Source organism: Chaetodon auriga, chromosome 5 (assembly GCF_051107435.1).
Source record: "Chaetodon auriga isolate fChaAug3 chromosome 5, fChaAug3.hap1, whole genome shotgun sequence".
In the NCBI taxonomy this organism is placed as follows: domain Eukaryota; kingdom Metazoa; phylum Chordata; class Actinopteri; order Chaetodontiformes; family Chaetodontidae; genus Chaetodon; species Chaetodon auriga.
Window position 1 is genome coordinate 12380354 of NC_135078.1, and position 19167 is coordinate 12399520.

A 19167-nucleotide genomic window follows, 5' to 3' on the forward strand; every position below is an offset into this window, starting at 1 on the left:
TTTTTTTTTAAAAAAAAGATCGGACACATTTCCTGCATAGTTTGTTGGAATCATGCACAAAACTCAGTCTATTGGGGACATTTGTCCACCAAGTGCAGTTTTTGTTGCTGATGCAAACGTGACGCCATGGGGTTTCGTGACACAGTTGCTGATACATGCTACAGGACATCATCACAGCCCATCCCGCTCACTCATGGTGCTCTGATCATTTGCCAAAAATAGATGTACAGCCAATCCCCTGCTGAATCAACACAATGTAGATGCAAAGAAGTTTCACCTCACATCTACACACAGAGAAAGTCAGTTTGAAGCTGAACTAAACTTTAAAGTTGCAGTCCTTAACTTTTCGGTCCTGATTGACTTGATTGGACCCTTATTTACTGAGTAACAGCAAGGAGACAAGTTAGAGCAACTGGTGTATATTTATATATTGGTATGTATATTTTGAAGTTGCATCACCATTGAAACTGAAATTTTACAATGATCACCATTCTTCATTGTGCGCTTATGGGGAATTAATTTCTTTCTTACAGATCAGTATTCATGGACAATTTGGTCCGTCACTTCCAGACGATGTCCCCAGTTCCACAATATCTGGTATCAACATATATTTGAAGCTGCAGGACATCTACACCAAGAATGAGCTTTTTTCTTTGCACCTTTCAAAGGTGGAAGAATATCAGAGGGAACTTTTGGACAACCCACAATCTGTTGAGAGACCCCTGTCACAGGTCAAAGGCAGACTCACCCACCTTTTAGGCAGGATAAAGACAGTTCTCACACACATCAATCCAGAAATCCCTTTACCTACAACACCAGCCCCAGCACAGCTGTCCCACCCCCATGACTATGCAAAAAAAGTATACGGTTGGGGCGTCATAGTCACACTGAAGGACTGGCTTACAACAGTGCTGCAGGTACTTGAGGTGAAGGAAGTGTGTGACAGACAAGCAGCATGAGCAGTCCGGAGAAAATGACACAAATCATGTCACCTGGTATCCTTACATGTTTTTTTTACTGAAGCCCAGGAAACTGCCATATCTGCCTCTGGTCATCGCCGGGATCAGAACTGGATGTGTGTTTTGGATATCAGCATATTTGGGGCTCAAATTTCAATTTAGTTAACCTGTTGGCTGCAAAGCCTGGTGGAAAATCAGTGTAGTGTGCACCATTGTGGCTCGCACAGCTGCCCGTGAGAGCACAGACTTTTAATTTATATACTTGTATACTGGCACTTATGGATATTTATTTGTTTTAAATGTGAATTAATGTGAATTAAATCTATGGACAGCAGACTGAGATGTAGCTTAAATTAGAATCATGCCTTTATTGAATACGTTTTTATTTTCATAAAATTGTTGATGAAACAACACTCTATTTATACAATATAGTACCGAAAGCAGCATTCCTGGCAGCAAAAGCAAGTAAAATACATGATGAGATGATGAAAAGGTCCTGTTTCCCAAGATGAATAGTTTTTACGTGTTGTATCAACCCAATCGGCAGAGAAAATGTTGCCATTGTATGTTTCTGCAAACCACAGATGTGCTGAAACTTTCCATTTCTTTATGTTTCAATCTTCAATTTCATGTGGTGAGAACACTGTGGTTAAGGTCTGGTTAGGTTAAGGTACAAAACCCATGTGGTTAGAGTGAGGAAAAGATCATTTTTTGGCTTAAAATACCCAGTTTTGTCAGCACAAACATGCCTGGAAAACGTCCTGAGGTCTTGTTAAAAATACTTACTTTTGGTAACTGAGTGGACAATTCTGTCTGCTATCAGGCAAGATTAACCTGTTATTCATTAGTCAGTAATTTATTAGGTAATACTACAGAAGTGCATCGTCTTAGCACTGAGGGACCTGGCACTGATTTGGAAGGCAGAGTGGAACCCTCCTGCATGGCCAAGGTTAATTTCTGCTGTCAACTGTAACTAAGAAATGTTAAATGAGTGCTTTATTTATTTTTTTGTACAGTTTTGATGCCTCATATTTGTTTCAGTCACAATATGCTTCCCTCAGCAGGTTGTAGGTTCTTTTTCTCCTTTCTTCAGCTTGAGGTTGTTATTTTTATTTATTAAAATTAACGTTGAATTTCACAGTGTTCATTTTTGCCTCCATTTCATTAATATTTTTGTTATGAAAAAGCTTTTTTTTTTTTTTTTTTTTTTGCGCTGGCTCTCGCCTTCCGATCTGCTTCTTCAGCATCTTCTTTATTGTTTTCCAGTGCCACACAACATCTGTTCTCTTTATATAGGGTGGCAGCACCACAATAGTTTACATTTGCATAAATTACCCAGAGGATAAAGATATATGTATCTATCTAGCTATCTATCTATATATATTCTCTTCCTGTTTTCAACAAGTTATCAGAGTCTTTTTTATATTTATGTGTGTATGTGTATGTGTATGTGTATGTGTATGCAGTTGCGCAGTGTGTGAGGGGCAGGGGGGTGTAGAGGGGCACTAGCACACGGAGGCACTGGGCCACTATAGAGGGCACTTTATTATCTTTTAACTAACATAGGAGCACCAGGGGGATGAGCGCCGTGACCCCCTCCAGTATGTCATATAAAGTAACTGCAGCCATAACCTCAACCTCTGCTGTAACATCTGTATTTTTATACAGAATGAATATTTCTGATGGCTAATTCATGACATCTTGGCCATACCTAATAAAGTAAACAGATTCTTTAATATTTTGTATCAGTTTGCTTTTCAAAGTTTTATTTCTTTTACTAAAAAGACTTAAAGGATTTCCTAACAACAACAAAAACGCCATTCGACTACTGTGCTAAGGGTTGGATCGCTTCTTATCAGCCCTCCCCATGTAATATCAAACAAATCAAGCCAGTCACGTAGAGTTAGAAAATGCAGTTGCGGCTTAAACTAGACTGAACCAGGCTGACATGAAAGGATATTGTCGAACTGTGGTGAGCGTCACATCTACGCACAGGAAGTATCATGTGAGAGGGATCAGAGGAAGAATGAATCAATCATAAATATGTCATTACAAAAGTATGTGAAAAACAACTGACATTTATCAAAGAATTTCGTTTATCAGCGTAAGTGCTTCATCCGAAATGATGCAAAGATTTTATCTTTTCTGTTGGATCCAAAGTAAAAATACAAATACGTACAAAATGCAAATTCACTGCCGTGTGTAGATCATGCGAGCTAAATAAAAGCCTCTCTATCTACAAACCAGAATCATTTCCCAAAGCAAAGTTCTGTGGGATCTTTTATTTACTTAAATATGACTCGAGGAACCCGCTGATTTATTTATTTTTTCAGTTATTTGCAGTTTTTGAATGTATCTGCACTGGACATGACAGTTGTGCTAAAGACAAATCTTCACTGTCAAAATCAAGGTCTTTATACGTTAAAGCAAAATATCTTCAGTCTCAATCTGCACTTCAATAATTTGCAGCATTTCCTTTAGTGGGAGTGACAAAAAGCACTGCGCAAGGTGTTGACCTGTCAAAGGAACCCAGTTTAGATTGGTTTGCCACTTCACTCTTTTTATCAAAGGATACGGTTAAGTTAGAGATAGAGGGTGTTTATCTTCAGCACATCTTTCACACGCCTCCTTTCAGAGCTGTGCAAATATAAAAATGGTCTTGGCATGATGTGGTTGTATTACTATAGCGATCAGTCCTTGTCATACTTGAAAACTTGTGCAGAATCACAATGAAATGCAGAGCAGGTACAGTATGTCATGTAACTCGCTTCCTTCATTGATCAATGCATGTCATAAGTTGATTCAAGCTTTTGAGTTCATGTGATGACTTTGAAAAGCGGTGCATGTGCTTGCATTTGCAGGTTTTCTCAAAGCGGCGTGTGTCTGGGTGGTGATTCTAATGCAAAGCTTGGATGCGGGTCTCGCAGTGAGGAAACATGCCGCTGGTGTTCCGTGCAGGCCGAAAGAGCTGACGGCCCTCACCAAAACTCTGGTTGAAGTGAGCTTGATGTGTTTTGTAAGTGACATAATACTGCGTGTCTCAACAGAGTACTGAAAAGTAAAAGTAACTGCAGCTGTGAAGATAAATCTAGTAAACATAAGCAAAGTAAATTTTTCACTTTTTCCCCGTATGGTTGGATATATAGTATTAAATTACATACATTTTAAAAAGAAATCTCAAAATTGTACTCCATACAGCACTTGTGTATATGCACTTAGTACTTTTTTTTTTTTTACAGTTCACTTACTTGTAAGACTAATAACAGACTTATGCTGGTACATAACTTTTCCCTTCAGTGTGTGGGATTGTGGCAACAGAACGTGTCATCAGTCATTGCTCTTGTCTGTATAAGTGCTTTGATCTCTCTTCATTCTGAGATGTCTCAGTGACCCTGCAGAGGTTCGGCGTAGATTTGTGATACAGTGAACTCACAGACAATTAAATTCACTGTTGATCTTCTTCCAGGATGAAGCCAATGGGAGGCACCTTGGCGTGTGGTCCCCAGGCTTCCCTGAGCTCCAGGACAAAGAGAACTCTTCTTTCCAAGGATCAAAAGTTCAGTGCAGCCTCCTTTTCATGGCTCAAGGCCTAGAGAAGGTCCTGGACGACCAGAGGAGGAACCTGAACCCCGATGATGTTTCACTTCACAGGAAACTCAGGGAAACCATATCCAGGGTCAACATGCTTGCAGCATGTGTGAAGGAAATTCTGGGAGGGGAATGCTCCCCGAAGCCATCCCCACCACAAATGCCCAACCATGCATTTGAGAGGAAGCAGTGGAGTCACACACTGTTGAAGACAGCCAGGGACTATCTGGACTGGCTGGAGCTTAAGTTTGGGGTCCAAATTTCAAAAGTCAAAGGGAAAGATAAGATGAAACCTCCAGGTACTGTAGCAACATGTCAGAGGTACTCAGTGGGGAGTGGATACCTCTTGTAATTTTTTTTAAAAACAAGTTGATGTCAGTTTGTGATGCAGGCATAATTAGAGTTTATAGCAATGTTTCTTTCAAGATTTTTTCAAGATTTGTTCTTCTTAATGTATCCAGTGTGCTGACATGCATTTGGGACATTCAAAACCTGTGTCTCTTTTCTTACTTTGTAGGAATGAATGAATTTAATGTAATTAGTTTAGTTCAGCTTCAAACTGACTTTCTCTGTGGGTAGATATGAGGTGAAACAGATAGCCTCAAGCAGATAAAATGGCTGATTAAATCCCAATTTTAGCATTTTTTGTCAAAATACTGTGACATTTTGGGAAAAATGTACCTTTGCTTTCTTGCTGAGAGTTAGATGTGAAGATGGATAGCATCAGCCTGTCAGTGTTGGGGAAGCTGCTTTGAATGCAGAGCATTGCACGCTACTAATTACTTCACACTGGAAGACGCTGAACTACAGCAAAGACATCAGTGAAGAGAAATCTAGTTCGATTTGCTAAAGCTTCTTTGCAAAAGTATTTCAAACTACTTTGTAAAAAAAAATTATCAAATTTACATGTGATATGAAATTCTGATAAGATAAAATATAAAAAAGTTACATTAATCAGAAAAATGAAATATCCCACCTTTCATTGTGGAAAAACTTTCTGAAAGAATTTTCTGCAAGCTACTGCAAAATGCAGAAATCATTTGTTTCCAGTCTTTATGTTAAGCTAAGATGATCAGCTGCTAGCTTCATATTTACTTCACAGATACACGAGCATAACAAAAGAGTGGTATCAGTCTTCCTCTCAAACTCTCATTAACACAGCAAATGTATTTCCCAAGATGTCAAACTATTTGTCTAAAAGCTGAAATGCTCTGACTTGATACTTTTCAGCGAATGACATTGTCCCATGTGACAGCAATTAATCAACTTGCCTAAGAGGCAAATGAAAAGGGGCTCTAATAGGCTACATTTCTTAATTACGACAGTTTGTTTTCTCAGCCTTCACAATGATTAATTGTTTTGCTCTGGCCATCTATCCCCTGTGAGCGGGCCACGTTGCCTGAGGTGGAAAGAGAAGCTGATGAGGATCACCTTCAGAGAGCCACGAGTCTGGACTCAAATCAGCATATTCCACAGTGAAATTTGTGGGCAGATGGACAGTGCGTGGTGAGGCAGATCAGTCTGTCACACTCCCATCAAAGCAATGCAAGAGAACAACACTGGAACAAAGATTAATGTGGCCCCTGTCCTCCTCAAATTAAGTGATCAATTAGTATTTAATACAAGTTCCGGTGTTTTGTGGGTCTGGATGAGCTTCAAATGAGTCTGCATGTGTAAAGTTAGCAAAGCCCCCGAACTTTTCATACTTTACAGAACGTTTCCATACTTCCCTACACATTTAAGACGATTGTGGATATTTTTCATGAAACTCAAATGTTTTTTTCACAGCTTTTCGAATGTTTTAACACCTTCTATTTGTGCACTAGTTCCATTAATATCATGCTCATTTCGGCTAATAAAATAAAATGCCTGGTGATCTCAAGTTCACTTGGCGCTGCTTGATCATGCAGTGCTATTTCCTTTAGATACACTAAATCTGTGAGTTTTCTTTAACAAGCTTTAAAACACATGATTTTCTTTTGAGGCCTGTGACAGACAGTTCATAAAAACAGCGAAGCCACTATTCTGAATGTCACCATTCATAAAAAGCATAAACTATAACCTAGCTCATTTCACAGTCACTTTTATTAAATAGCAGTTTCATATGCATGCACTATACACCAAAGTACTGACACATTCTTCGCTGTTAAAATATTCAACAAAGCACAAAACAGCTGTTGCCGTCTTTTAAAATGAAGCCTATTTTATGTCATGAACTGATGTGAAGCGGATTCTGATGGATGAGCTGCCTGCTATGTAGACCTGATGATCATCATGGATGAATGTATGAAGCATATTCTATGCACTTATGAAGTGTAAATAATCGAATCACATACAGCATTTGTCCGTTTTGAGGTTGTGGGTGTCTCCACCTCTTTGTCACTAAAATGCAAAACTGTCCAAGACGGCACTTTATTCGCAGAGAGTCTCTTCTCCAAGCAACTTCAGATGTCCAAACAGGGACGCTTTACTGGCCCACTGCTGCTGTTCCTCTTCGTCCTAAACCCGAGAGGATGTTTCATACAGGAAGGAGCTCTGGAGGGCTCTCTCCATAGCAGTACTTTGCTTGAGGGTTTCGGTAGGTGTTCTCATGTTGAACACTCTGCATTAGAGGAACAACAAAAAAAAGTTAATACATTCAAGTATTTATGTGTTATTTTTACTGCTCAAAAAATTCAACAAACTGACGAAGAAAATGAGAAGTGAAGCGTTTCTCACCTAAAAAAATAATGCATTTCTATCTAGATTCAGCAGCTGGGTGAAATATTGAATTTACTTGCGGCTGCAAATCTGTGAGAAAACCATTTTCACCAATCATGCAAGCAGATAGGCTTTAGACTTATTCTGTATCTACAGAGTTAGGACTGGTGTCTGTCGGAGCTGATCGTCTCCATTCTGATCTATCTCATGACATACTTGTGACGAGGTCCTACACTTGGCCAGGCACAGCTCGAAGTGATCCTCCACCGCAGTGAAGAGATTCTGGAAGCCTTCAGCGGCACGATTCAGGAAGCGCTCAAGGAGAGGTTGCTGCAGAAGAGTGCACAGATAACAGAGTGAGCATAGCAAGTGCAGATTTCAATCTGTTCGACTTTTTCATCTTTTTCTGTCCCTCACTGTCACCGCTATGAACAAAAATCAAAATCAGTATTCAGCTTTGAAACATATACAGTGTCTGAATTCTTGCATTTCAGGATCATTTATTAAAATGTATGCATACAGCAGATGCAGCATGTGGACAGCACTTTTTGTGACGACAGTAATACCCCAAGCCCCTTAACATCCTTGATGACAGATTACCTTATCAGGCTGGAGGCAACAAGACACGCAATACTCATAGATGCTACAGCAGCCGTTGGCCAGGCAGCTTTTGCAAATGTACTGTCTGCTGCTGGGAGCATTGACGTTACAGCAGCCATTAACCAGCAGGTCTTTTCTCTCGCAGACATAACCTGTGAAACATTAACACAGATCAGTATATACGTTGATTAAAGGCAACAGTCCCGTGGAACTGTCGTGCTATCGTCTCTGTATGGTGGTGAGTAATGGCTGCATTACTCACCAAGTTCGTCTGTGAGCAGAGTCTTGCCCTGGATGGAGTTTCTGCACTGAGTGATCTGTCGGCTGCTGTTTCCCAGGTTGAAACGGACTTTCCAGGGGATGCGATGGTCTGAATCTCTAACCTCTAAGAGTGTGCGGTCCCGTATGGTCCGCTCCTCCTGCAGAGTTCACACAGGAGGTCATGAAGAGCCGTCCAGCAACCATCAAAGAACAGCTCAACAAAGCTCAGAACAGGGTCAGACAATATCATGATGTAAAAAGTGAGAAAATATATAATTCTCTCAATCTGCAGAGATTAAGTTATACCACTTCTATGTTGGTGGCAATCTCTTTAATGTCTCATGTATTGAGCCACTGAGAGCAATACTTCAAGTCATTTAAAACACATATACCAAGCATCTTATGCTGATTATCCACCCCTGATGCAGAAGATGTGACCATTTGCTTTACTGTCGTGTCAGCTTCTGTACCTGTTTGAGTGTGCTGGTGAGAAAGTAGATGAGAGACAGTCCGAAGACTACTCCCAGCACCCAGCGCTTTCTCAGTAATCGCCGTAGCACCATCATAGCATGGCTTTCTTGGGGAGACGTCGGTGTCAGTGTCCGTCCACAACATCAAACGTCCACGGGTATCAATTCCCTGACCGACGTGTTAGTCAGGACTATGTGCTGATGTATGCCGACGCGACTTTGACCGACTCAAAAACTGTGACACCGAGCAGAACTGGCTCTGTACACTGACGTTAGCTAGCTTTATCACGCAGTAAAATGAGACAAACGCAGAAGCTACCAAAAAGAGAAGACGTTTTATTTTCAGTCAGGAGAGCCGCATTAGCTAACCCATGCTGCTGAGTTACGCAGCTAATTCGCAATTACGCTTAACGGACAACGGCTGTAAATATGAATTATGGTTTCAAACGGCTCAAAGCAGTTCACTGGTGAGTACGCAAGCTAACGACATTTCATCATAAAAGACAGCTTTGTTACCCTGCTAGCTAGCTGTCATTAGCATTAGCTTTCTGTCTTATATGAACTACACACACATAACAAAAAAAATATATATAATGATGCAGTCTAGTGTCGCACTTTCATCCGTTTTGACGACAACGATTCTGTAATATCCAGCATTACGTCTGACAACGTTCAACGGTGATATTTATCCAGCGAAAATTGACATCTGCCTTGGGAAAAACAAATTTCCAACACGGATGTAGTGGGGTGGGAAGGAGGACGCTGATTGGCTGATAGGCGCCTTCGGTGACGTTATACAGGAAGTTTTTCGAGCCGGACGGTCGGAGCATCTTTTGCAGCGATATCAATCCAGCTAACCTGACACTAAATATGACAAGAGCTGAGGGGCAATTCGCTGAACTGATTCAGGTAAATTCGCCCACATTGTTATGTAGCCTACGGACGCATGTATAACACCTGAAACACACACAGAGATCAATAGATGAAGATATAAGCTGTAAGCCGGCGGCCTGTCTGTCAGTCAGACTATTGATGTTGATTTGCATTTGCAGGGCTGGACCATGTGGTGATGAGCGGTATGCCATGCAGAGGAGACACAGCAGCAACACGGATGGCATGCCCTCTGAAAGGTAGGAAGAATATCCCTCAGAAGCATCCCTTTGCTTGTGTATTGTCTTCATACACTATACAGCCAAATATAGGTCACAAGCAGCTCCCAATGCAAACCTATGGGGGGACGTCAGAACAGCATTACATTTGTTACACTGCAGCACATTTTGTTTTCAAAATGACCTGTGATAGTCGCATGTTTGGGTTGGGGAAAGCTAATGTTTATATGCAATATTAACTAGCCTTCCCTACCCATACATACGCTCATACAAGACAGCACAATATATTACATGTTAAGAGAACATTTTCCCCACTCAGGAGCCGAAGCCAAACCCTTGGATCAGAGAGCAGCCTGGATGAGGGTGGTGTGTTTGACTGCCTGAAGCCTGACTCGCCCACGTCACCCCAGCAAATCTTCTCTGGCCTGGTGGGTGTCCCCTCCGGCTCTGTCTCCTCTGCCCAATTCCAGGCTGCTGGCTTAGTCCTGGGCTCTCCCCCTGAAGTTTTTATCCAGATGACTGCATCATCCAGAGAAGAAGGGGGCCCCCATCGCACGGAGGGTGGACCTTTTCTCCCTCGGCCGCCCCAGCACCACCATCACCACCACCACCTTCATCACCACCCCCTGCAGCACAGGACCTCCTCTCTGCTCCAGCAGGCCACCACGGCGGCTGCCTCGGAGAGGCACAGCTCCAGAGAGGAGGCCCAGGAAGACCCGTCCACCCCGGCCCCAGCCCTGTCTGAGTTGAAGGCAGTGGTCACATGGCTGCAAAGGGGCTTCCCTTTCATCCTCATTCTGCTGGCTAAAGTCTGCTTTCAGCATAAGCTCGGTATGCCAGTGTGTTGAGTAATAGTGCTGCCAACATTGTCTAATATTACTCTACTTACAACAAAGAATCATTAACAGCATAAGGTCTGGTTTAGTGATACTCCTGCACCTCTCTCCTGCAGGTATTGCTGTGTGTGTGGGCATGGCCAGCACATTCGCCTATGCCAATTCCACCTTTAGGTATCAAGTGTCATTACGGGTAAAGATCTACAGTTTATTAACTGCTGTGCTTATACAGGTTTTTAAACAATGCCAGCATCTGATATTTTTTAGCTTAAACCATAGACAGACATAGTCAAATTCAAGCTTTTCACGCATGCCTGTATTAAAGGATAAGACTGGTTTTATTTTCTGTTTTTCTTACTGTCAACAAATCCAGTGAAATTCCAAAGACTCAATGTGTTAGTCCGCCTGTCAGTATTTTCCCACGTCTCTATCCTGTCTGTGGCTCTTTTTTTTATTCCTAAACCAGCTAGGCACTGTAGTTTTCATCAAATGTTGTTTAAACAGGAGTAAATGCTGCCTTTTTCTGGGGAACTATTTTCAGCTGTAGATTAAGACCCATACAGTGCACCGGTGAGTATTTATAGCAGTGGCACCGTGTGTTAGATTGACTCAAAGTAAACTACAGTGAAGGACATATGACCCAGTGCAACCATGTGGCTCAATGATGTGTTTTCAACAGCTTTTAGACAACAGTGGAGCTCTGTGTATCAGGCTTTGGATGCACAGGCAATACTTGGTAGTTTTGGTATTTTCATAGGGTTTGTTGACTGTAAAAAAAAAAAAAGTAAGCAATATTTATACAGTTATTTAACTGTTTAAAAAAGATGACAAACCTGTAGTTTTGCTATTTTGACAGTTGTAATACAAACAGAGAAATCACAAGATTCAGCTCTCACCATTATGAATCTTGCTATGAGCTGAATCTGCTAATAGGCAGATGGATCAGTGCATCTCTTTATATGTGTGTTGCTTGCCCTTTTGCTCATAATTAAATATGAGCTGGTATTAAATTACAGTTGAGATGTGAAGGAATGTGTTGCAGCGTTGCAAAAATATCCGTGTGTTCCTTTTATGTTACTAGGAAGAACGTTCTGTGTTCGTTGCTCTGTGGATCGTCATGTTCCTTGCTGGGAATATAGTGTATATCTACTACACATTTAGCCACGAGGAGCTGCACAACAGGTAGTGTACACGCAGGTGTTTTAATACTAACTGTGTGGGTTTTTTTTGCCTGCCATCTTGTGTTTTTGTGTTGACTTTCTATATTTTGTTTTTTCCATTCACTTTGTGTTGTATGAGTCATTTTACTTTTACTTCCATTTCCTTTAGGGAGGCTTCCTGTTCTTGTCTGGTCTTGTCCTGTGAGTATTTTGAGTTTGTTTTTTGTGTTTTTCCATTATACATTTGCCTTGCTGTCGCTTGTTATTTTTCCCATCCACTGTGAAAACAGCAGACCTCCTGAGAACAATTCATCTGGATGCTGTTTCTTTTTCTTCCAGCCTCATATTTGCCAAGCCGAACCTGAACAGCTTTGACTTCTTTGATCTGATCTGGGTGGTGGGCATCACTGACTTTGTCCTGAAGTACTTCACCATCGGCCTGAAATGCTTTGTCCTCTTCTTGCCCAAGATTCTTCTCGCCTTCAAATCCAGGGTGAGAAATGCACATTTATTCCTCTGAGCTTTGGTACTGATTCATTTTTCATTGGACACTGCAGTTTACACTGTATCCGTTGCTCTAACTTAGATTTAATGATCTCCACATACAGTTACAGGCATTGTAACGTCCCTTTTTTCCCTCAATTATGTGTCGTGCTAAAGTGCCTGATCAATTAGTGGACTTTATTTATTTATTAATTATTTATTTTAAATTAAAAAGCAAAGATGCAAAAACCTTCCTTGAGTTTTGGACTGTTGTAGTTCACAACAAAACATTAATAATAAACATTTTTATATGATAATAATTATAAGAATTGTTGTCCCTTAGTTGTTGTTGCAGCCTTAGTTATGTGCATTTAACGTTTTCTTAAACTGCAATGAATGCTTGCAGCTTTTTTGCCCAACCTGTTCATGTCAAACAAATACCCAAAGGACCAACGTTTAACCTTTTTTCGAAAACGTAACTAACTTAAATCAGTTTACTAATGTGACTGTAGCTCATAGACGTGTTGGATTTGTCCTTTAAACACATTACTGAACGTGTCCACCAGGGAAATCTTGAAAGGCATCTAATCAGAGTTTGTGGTAAACTGCCATATTTGCGCTCATCCATAGCACGGTGTAGACAATCAGTGAGTTGCAGGAAGTTCAGCGTCAAAGTTGTGAAACTTTGTTGATAATTTCAAAAAGAAAATTTGCTGAACGATGATGAAATACTCCACGGAGCGAAGAAAGTGCTCAAGGGTCATAGTGTGAAACTGTTTTGTATTCATAAGGTTTTAAACGGTACTCCTTAGTGCACATGGGTGTCTGTGTGTGTGGTTAGTCTGACCCGAGGCAACAGAATATGACTGCAAACACACACACACGCGCACACACACACACACACACACACACATGGACAGACAGAGATAGACTTTGATTTCCATACCGGGCAGCTCATATTCCTGCTGTGTGTTTGTGTGTTGGATGGTGGGAGGAGGAGGGGGTTTACAAAGTATTAGGATTAAATTTTCCACTGATAAACAGACCTACAGGCCTATCAGAACCACAGCAGCCAGCAACTGAGCTCATTTGCCCTCGAGGGGGTTGCACGGGTGAGGTCATCCCTCCCTGGAGCTGGACCATTACCTGTACCCTCCACTGACACACGCGGATGTACTGCGCGCGCGCACACACACACACACACACACAATTTGCTCAGGCACATGTTGGTTTTTAGGGAATCCCAGATTGTATCATCACTTTTACTGAATCACAGAGGCCAAACAGTGTCGTCTACTCTGACCTCCACGCAGTCACATGATCAGTCTGCTTCATTACTGCATCCATCCGCGGATACGCTAATGATGCCACATAATCACCACAGTCAGCACGAGTGTGCACAAGTGATGGCAGGCACGCACGCACGCACAGGTTCCATGACGGCTTTGTTTTAAGGTCTGACAGGGCTCCTGTCTGCAGCCTGTGGAAGTGTTTTCACTGTTGTACAAGAGGTTCTCTCCGAGTCTTTTGGCACATGCAGTGGTTCCTAAATTTGGGCTTCATAATATCGATCTGTGGTTTATTTTTTGCTCTGTTGGTGTTGCTCCACATGTCTGTTCTGTTGGCCTCGAGCAAGATTTAACGTTGAAGGCTTTCTGCAGCTCAGGGAGTCAAGTCAAACAGAGCTGCACGTTATGATTGTTTTTTTAATTGTCATCAACTGATGAATTGTGTCTAAATGTCAGCGTGAAAGCGTGAAAAAATGACCAAGACAAACTCTGAAAGTCCAAGATCTTAAATGTGCTTATTTAGTGAGAACGAGTTGTCAGATTCTCTGCGTCTATACGACTTACCACAGCCGCACGACATTGTCCTTTTTGATAACAGCGTTTGAGCTTCCCACCCTGAACCTGACGTCACAGGAAAATGGCCGCTGTGTGAATGTGGACTATGGCGCTGTCTCAAACTTTTTGGCTTCTGTCCAAACTTTAGATTTGACAGTTTTCGCGTGGGCGTGATGGGCACTGTGGGATACCAGGCTGAAGGGACAATAAGGAAGATGAATTAGCCACTGGCAGAGGTCTTCCTCCCCTGCCAACCTGGCTGCTTGTGGGTTTTTTACCCACAGTCATCAATCTTTGTCAGCTAACATCCTGGAAGTCATTATGAGAGCTGGGATGCCACGGGGGCCGTTGGGGAATCAAGCCTGCCTTCATTTCGGTCTGTTTTTAAAGATCCCCAATAGACTTCACGCACTTTGTGGCGGTGGGGACTCATTCAGAACTTCATTTCTTCTCTGTGATTATTTAGGGGAGCGGAGGTCCTTTAAAGGCAGCTAGCAAACCCCCGTAGGGCTGAGTTTAATGTGGGCACTGGGTAGCAGGTGGAAAGTGCCGCTGCCAGTTTCCCTCGCAGTGTGGGGAAATTGCCTGTACTGCTGTGAAACTGCGGCGCTCTGGACAGCAGCCATGTTTGGGCTGGAGGCGTGCTGTTTTAAGCTTTTAATACCGCGCTGCTCTTGACTAGATAGAAGAGTGCCCCAGAGCTGTTGAGCCCTTTCTGCTTTTTGGACAGTTAGTAAGTGGATCAAAGAAAGAATACATTCTGTCTCAATTTCCTAGTTTTTATTGCGATAAAACTTGGGCTGAGACTGCTCACGTCCCTTTTTCTGTTGGTGTTTTGTCTTCGAAAGTGGTTCATTCACAGTCACTGCCACCTGTGTACGGACAGAAAGTTTGATTGAAGCATCTAAAGAGGGCTCCTCTAATGTGCTGCTGCACATTGTAATTATGTTTGTTTGTCCAGGGTAAGTTCTACCTGCTGATTGAGGAGCTGAGCCAGCTGTTTCGGGCTCTGGTGCCCATCCAGCTGTGGTACAAGTACATCATGGGAGAAGACCCGTCCAACAGTTACTTCCTGGGGGCCACACTCATCATCATCTACAGCCTTTGCAAGGTAACCAGGGCCCAGTAGCAGAGTATTTTGCAAAAATCAAATCAGTTGTTGTCCTTTATACAGTAGATTTTGTACGGCACTCTTAGCCAGAAAGAGTTACTGCGAAGACATAGACCACTAGATTTGGATTTCTGCATCAGAAACACTGCAACCCGTCTTTGATAAGATATACTTGTATTACTTTTTAGTTGTCCAAATTTGATTTTTATTTCCAAATGTTGCCAATGTTTAGAATGCTACCATGCTAATCTAAGAAAGTAAACATAGTTTACATTTTTAGCATTGTCATTTTGAGCATGTTAGCATGCTGACGTAGCATTCAGCTTAAACCATCGTCAGGAGTATTTCCGTCCATCAGTTGAGGACCATGAGTTACATGTCAAAGTCAGTTACTGAGCTCTTACATCAAGAAACTTCAAGACACTTCAGGAAAAAGACGTTTTTGGAGCCATGAGTCAGTCGCGAGTCAGCCACGATATCGGATGGGAAGCTGAAATAGTGAAACTAAATGGAACTGGGATGAATGAAACTCTGAATGATGCACTGATGAATTATTTACACGGGGAGCTTGTCACTGTCATGTGTTGTGTAGCGTGTGTTGACAATTTTAGTCCAGTTCTGTTTAACTCACAGTGATTCAGCGGATGTTGTTGCTAATGTTGACGCTTTCCTGGGTGTGTGTGCTAAAGTGGAGCAGGTGTTTTCCAGGGCCAGGCCGTGTTTGCAGTGTGACAATATTGGAGTATGCTGATGTGCGTGATTTGCATCGGTTGTTGATTCACTCTTGTCATGCTGTTGTGTCACGTGTGGCTGGCTGAATAAAGTTTAGAGAAACGGGCTTGAGAACTAAAGCTTGTCACTTTGAGTCTGACTGTTTGAGAGTAAAACAACGTCAGAACAGCGAAAGCAGCTCGTGGACATTTGTAATGGCCGTTCTCATCAGAAAAACTGACCGTGTTTATTGTTTTGCAGTCCTTTGACATCTGTGGACGTGTGTCTGCCATACGCAAGGCCTTGGTCATGCTCTGCAGCTCCCAGGTCAGATTCAGACTCATTTCACTGTTTACAGCCATCAGTGAACGCACTCAGAGACATGTTTCACTTTGTGTTTTTAAATCTAGATGAGTTTAATCCTTCAAATTTAACTCTCTTTTTTTTTTTTGTCTCATCCAGAGTTATGGCGTGAGAGCAGGCAGTCAGCAGTGCAGCGAGGCGGGTGATGTCTGCGCTATCTGTCAGGCTGATTTCAGAGACCCCATAGCTCTTCTCTGTCAGGTAAGGACTCAGTAAACTAGTGAAAGAAGGTTAAAAAATCTAAATTGCTTAATAGATACAAACTAAAAAGCTGTGTTTTACTGTCCTCTCTTGTTGGAAGTTTGATTACTGATGTCTGTGGTTGGGTGTGGTCAGACGTGTGCTGAGCTGCACCTGTAACCACACCTGATGTCACGCTGTGCTGACAAAGCAAATTATATAAAGTTTCCTATGCAAACTTCTATTGTTATAATTGTTATTATTTGGTAATACAAGTGGTGGATTAAAGGTGAGTGTCAGCGACTGAACTCATAGACACAAGTCGCTCGTGCAGGGTGAATCTCTCATTGCCTGTGATGTTCACTCCTTCAAGACGACTTCAACTTTGAGCTGCCAAGCGCAGGCTGTGCATTCTCTACGCCTCTGACTCGAGAAAAGAAACGTGTGTACATTATGTTCCTCTGCAGCACGTGTTCTGCGAGGAGTGCCTGTGCTTGTGGTTCGACCGCGAGAGGACATGTCCGCTGTGCCGCTCTACTGTCATTGAGACCCTGCGATGCTGGAAGGACGGCACCACCTCGGCTCACTTCCAGATCTACTGAGCTCATCGTATGCACCCGCAAAGATGTGATTGTGCTGTAATGCCAGTTAGATAATGGTGTGTCATCTCGCTCTGTTTGTCTTAATGTGGTAACTCTGAAAATCAGGATAATCATGACTGCAGCAAACACACAATGCATAGGGGACTTCAACTTTAGAGGCATTTGAAAAAACCGGAGCAGAACATGTGTAAGTCATATCATTTTAGCATATGAAGCTAATGGTTGAGGCCACGTGCACAAACCGAATAATCAGCACGGCATCACTAAGAAACATAAAGCTGGACTCTGGCCAGTTTTACAGTTGGACTGGGAACAGTCACACTTTTGTGTACATGTAGACTTTGCCACTGCTGTTAAATGTGAGCAACAATTTATTTGACACCAAACACGTGATGCTGCTTTGATTTAGCGTGGTGATAATGTAAACAGTCGCAGCATTCGCACTATTTGTGGTGAATTTGGCACATTTTTTTGTATTCTTTATGATATTGTCATGTCTGTATATTGTCTATGTTTTTTTTTTCATTTCCACTATTGGTATTTAGCCATTTTTATTTGATATTTAGCTGCAAGTTTTGCAGTATTTATTTGAAAATGGGAACAAAAAAGAGTGATGGTAAGAAGGAAATCAGTACAAACGTTTCTGCTGTCTGTAGGTAAAACAAAAAAAAAAAAGGTTCTTGGTTAGCGAACGGTGAGGTTATTTAGATACTGAGTAATGAATGTAAGTTGGTGTGTGACTTTTAATTACCCAGAATGTAAACAGTGCAGTGTGTAATTGTTCATGATGCCAGCCAGGCATAAGATTTTGTAGATTTGTATCAAGCGTGGTGCATTTTCATTGACAGACCTCATGTCTGATAATCTTCCATGTTGCAAACTTCAGTTCATGATTTCTCCAGAATACTGTCATATCAATTTTCAAATTTTCAAGTAGTGGATGGTATGACTTGAATGCAGAAGGCACTGCAGTGGTTTTTGAGTTTGACATTAAAGTACTTTAGCCCACTTTATTGTGCCTATTTCTTGTCTAATTATGAGGACGCCTGCAGAGAATTTTATTTCCCAAAGATTTTATTAACTGCTAAAAATCCATATGAAATATTTAATTAGTATAAATAGCACACACTTTATAAAAGACAGTTCCAGCAGTTCTGCTCACGTTACACTTGATATATCAGAGAAAGCTTATTTCCAGAAATCACAGACAGCATTAACAGCATAGCTTCCTATGCGCAGGTCCTGCATCTTATTTATGATAAAAAGCCACTTAACACTGCCCCCCCACAGATAATGCTAAAGCACAGGAGAATGTGTAAACATCATCTAAAACACTGTAGAAAACATCTACAAAAACGTTCACCCGCTCATTATGCACATGTTTACACTTACAGAATAGCTTATGTAAAAAAAAAAAAAAAAAAAAAAAGGTCCGTGCATTTTTCAGGATTGCTGCACTTATTGTCACCTTAGAGACATTTGAAGGTCTAATCACTTTAACCCCCTTGTATGCACTCACATCGTGGGAGGTGAAAATTCAAAGGAGTCCTATTAGTAAGCTTTTCCCTCCGCTCTACCAGGGGAGGATTACATCACCGTTTTGTAACCGGGATGACTGAATCGGAGAGTCACGCAGGGGGCAGGACGTGCAACTGGCTGACTGCAGGGCTGCTGGGGTTCAGCGTGTCAGCTCGTTATCAAACAGTTAGAGCATCCAAATCGGCCCTGAGGATGTCTTCATGACACAAGGAGTTCAGTCAGACACGAAGTCCGGACCCTGGAGCGCACGTTTAACCCCGCATCCTCCTCCCCTGCTGCGTCTCACACCTTCTCCTGGACCGCATCCTCCGACTCTCCTGCATCCCTTGCTTTTAGTGCAAATGATGTGCGCCCCCTCCTCCTGCATGGTCCTGTAAGCACCATCTATATAGGATAAAATGTATGCACTTAATTTACGTAAAGCATCCATAAAAGAACCGTTTATAATTAGACGGCCGCTGGTAGAGGTGTAGATAAATCCATCAGTTTCTTATGCATCTTGGTTATTAACGTGGACCTAACAGACTATTTCATCATTTCAGCCAGGAAGATGCAATACCCTTTGCTACACAAACCTGGCCAACATGATCACATTAGCTGGTCAAATGAGTCAAATAAGAATATTTAAAGATACACAGCAAAGTAAAAAAT

At 41.9% G+C, this 19167-nt stretch overlaps 2 protein-coding genes across 3 annotated transcripts; one reads left to right on the forward strand and one right to left on the reverse strand.

The window, feature by feature from the left end:
• Positions 1–6614: 6614 nt before the first annotated feature.
• spring1 (SREBF pathway regulator in golgi 1) lies at positions 6615–8730 on the reverse strand. Its single transcript, XM_076731374.1, has 5 exons — positions 8579–8730; positions 8110–8266; positions 7848–7999; positions 7464–7577; positions 6615–7149 (listed from the first exon to the last, which is right to left on the reverse strand). Exons 1-5 carry the CDS (start codon positions 8672–8674, stop codon positions 7066–7068), a joined length of 603 nt encoding a protein of 200 aa, XP_076587489.1. The 5' UTR covers positions 8675–8730; the 3' UTR covers positions 6615–7065.
• rnft2 (ring finger protein, transmembrane 2) lies at positions 8641–17989 on the forward strand. Of its 2 annotated transcripts, none has more exons than XM_076731372.1 (10): positions 8641–9045; positions 9631–9708; positions 10007–10518; positions 10640–10716; positions 11605–11705; positions 12023–12176; positions 14972–15121; positions 16094–16159; positions 16295–16396; positions 16843–17989. In XM_076731372.1, exons 1-10 carry the CDS (start codon positions 9008–9010, stop codon positions 16975–16977), a joined length of 1413 nt encoding a protein of 470 aa, XP_076587487.1. In that variant the 5' UTR covers positions 8641–9007; the 3' UTR covers positions 16978–17989. The 2 variants fall into 2 exon arrangements, with proteins under 2 accessions (XP_076587487.1, XP_076587488.1); XM_076731373.1 differs by lacking the exon at positions 8641–9045 and adding an exon at positions 9360–9487.
• Positions 17990–19167: the final 1178 nt, after the last annotated feature.

What these genes read in the sequence shown, in the direction of transcription:
- spring1 (XM_076731374.1), bottom strand. Translation starts at nt 8,674, where the DNA reads ATGATGGTGCTACGGCGATTACTGAGAAAGCGCTGGGTGCTGGGAGTA. An exon ending in TCACCAGCACACTCAAACAG is followed by an intron (nt 8,267 to 8,578) that starts GTACAGAAGCTG and finishes TGAACTCTGCAG; the next exon opens with GAGGAGCGGACCATACGGGA. An exon ending in GTTGCCTCCAGCCTGATAAG is followed by an intron (nt 7,578 to 7,847) that starts GTAATCTGTCAT and finishes ACTCTTCTGCAG; the next exon opens with CAACCTCTCCTTGAGCGCTT.
- rnft2 (XM_076731372.1), top strand. Translation starts at nt 9,008, where the DNA reads ATGAATTATGGTTTCAAACGGCTCAAAGCAGTTCACTG. An exon ending in CACGAGGAGCTGCACAACAG is followed by an intron (nt 11,706 to 12,022) that starts GTAGTGTACACG and finishes TTTTTCTTCCAG; the next exon opens with CCTCATATTTGCCAAGCCGA. An exon ending in CCATAGCTCTTCTCTGTCAG is followed by an intron (nt 16,397 to 16,842) that starts GTAAGGACTCAG and finishes GTTCCTCTGCAG; the next exon opens with CACGTGTTCTGCGAGGAGTG.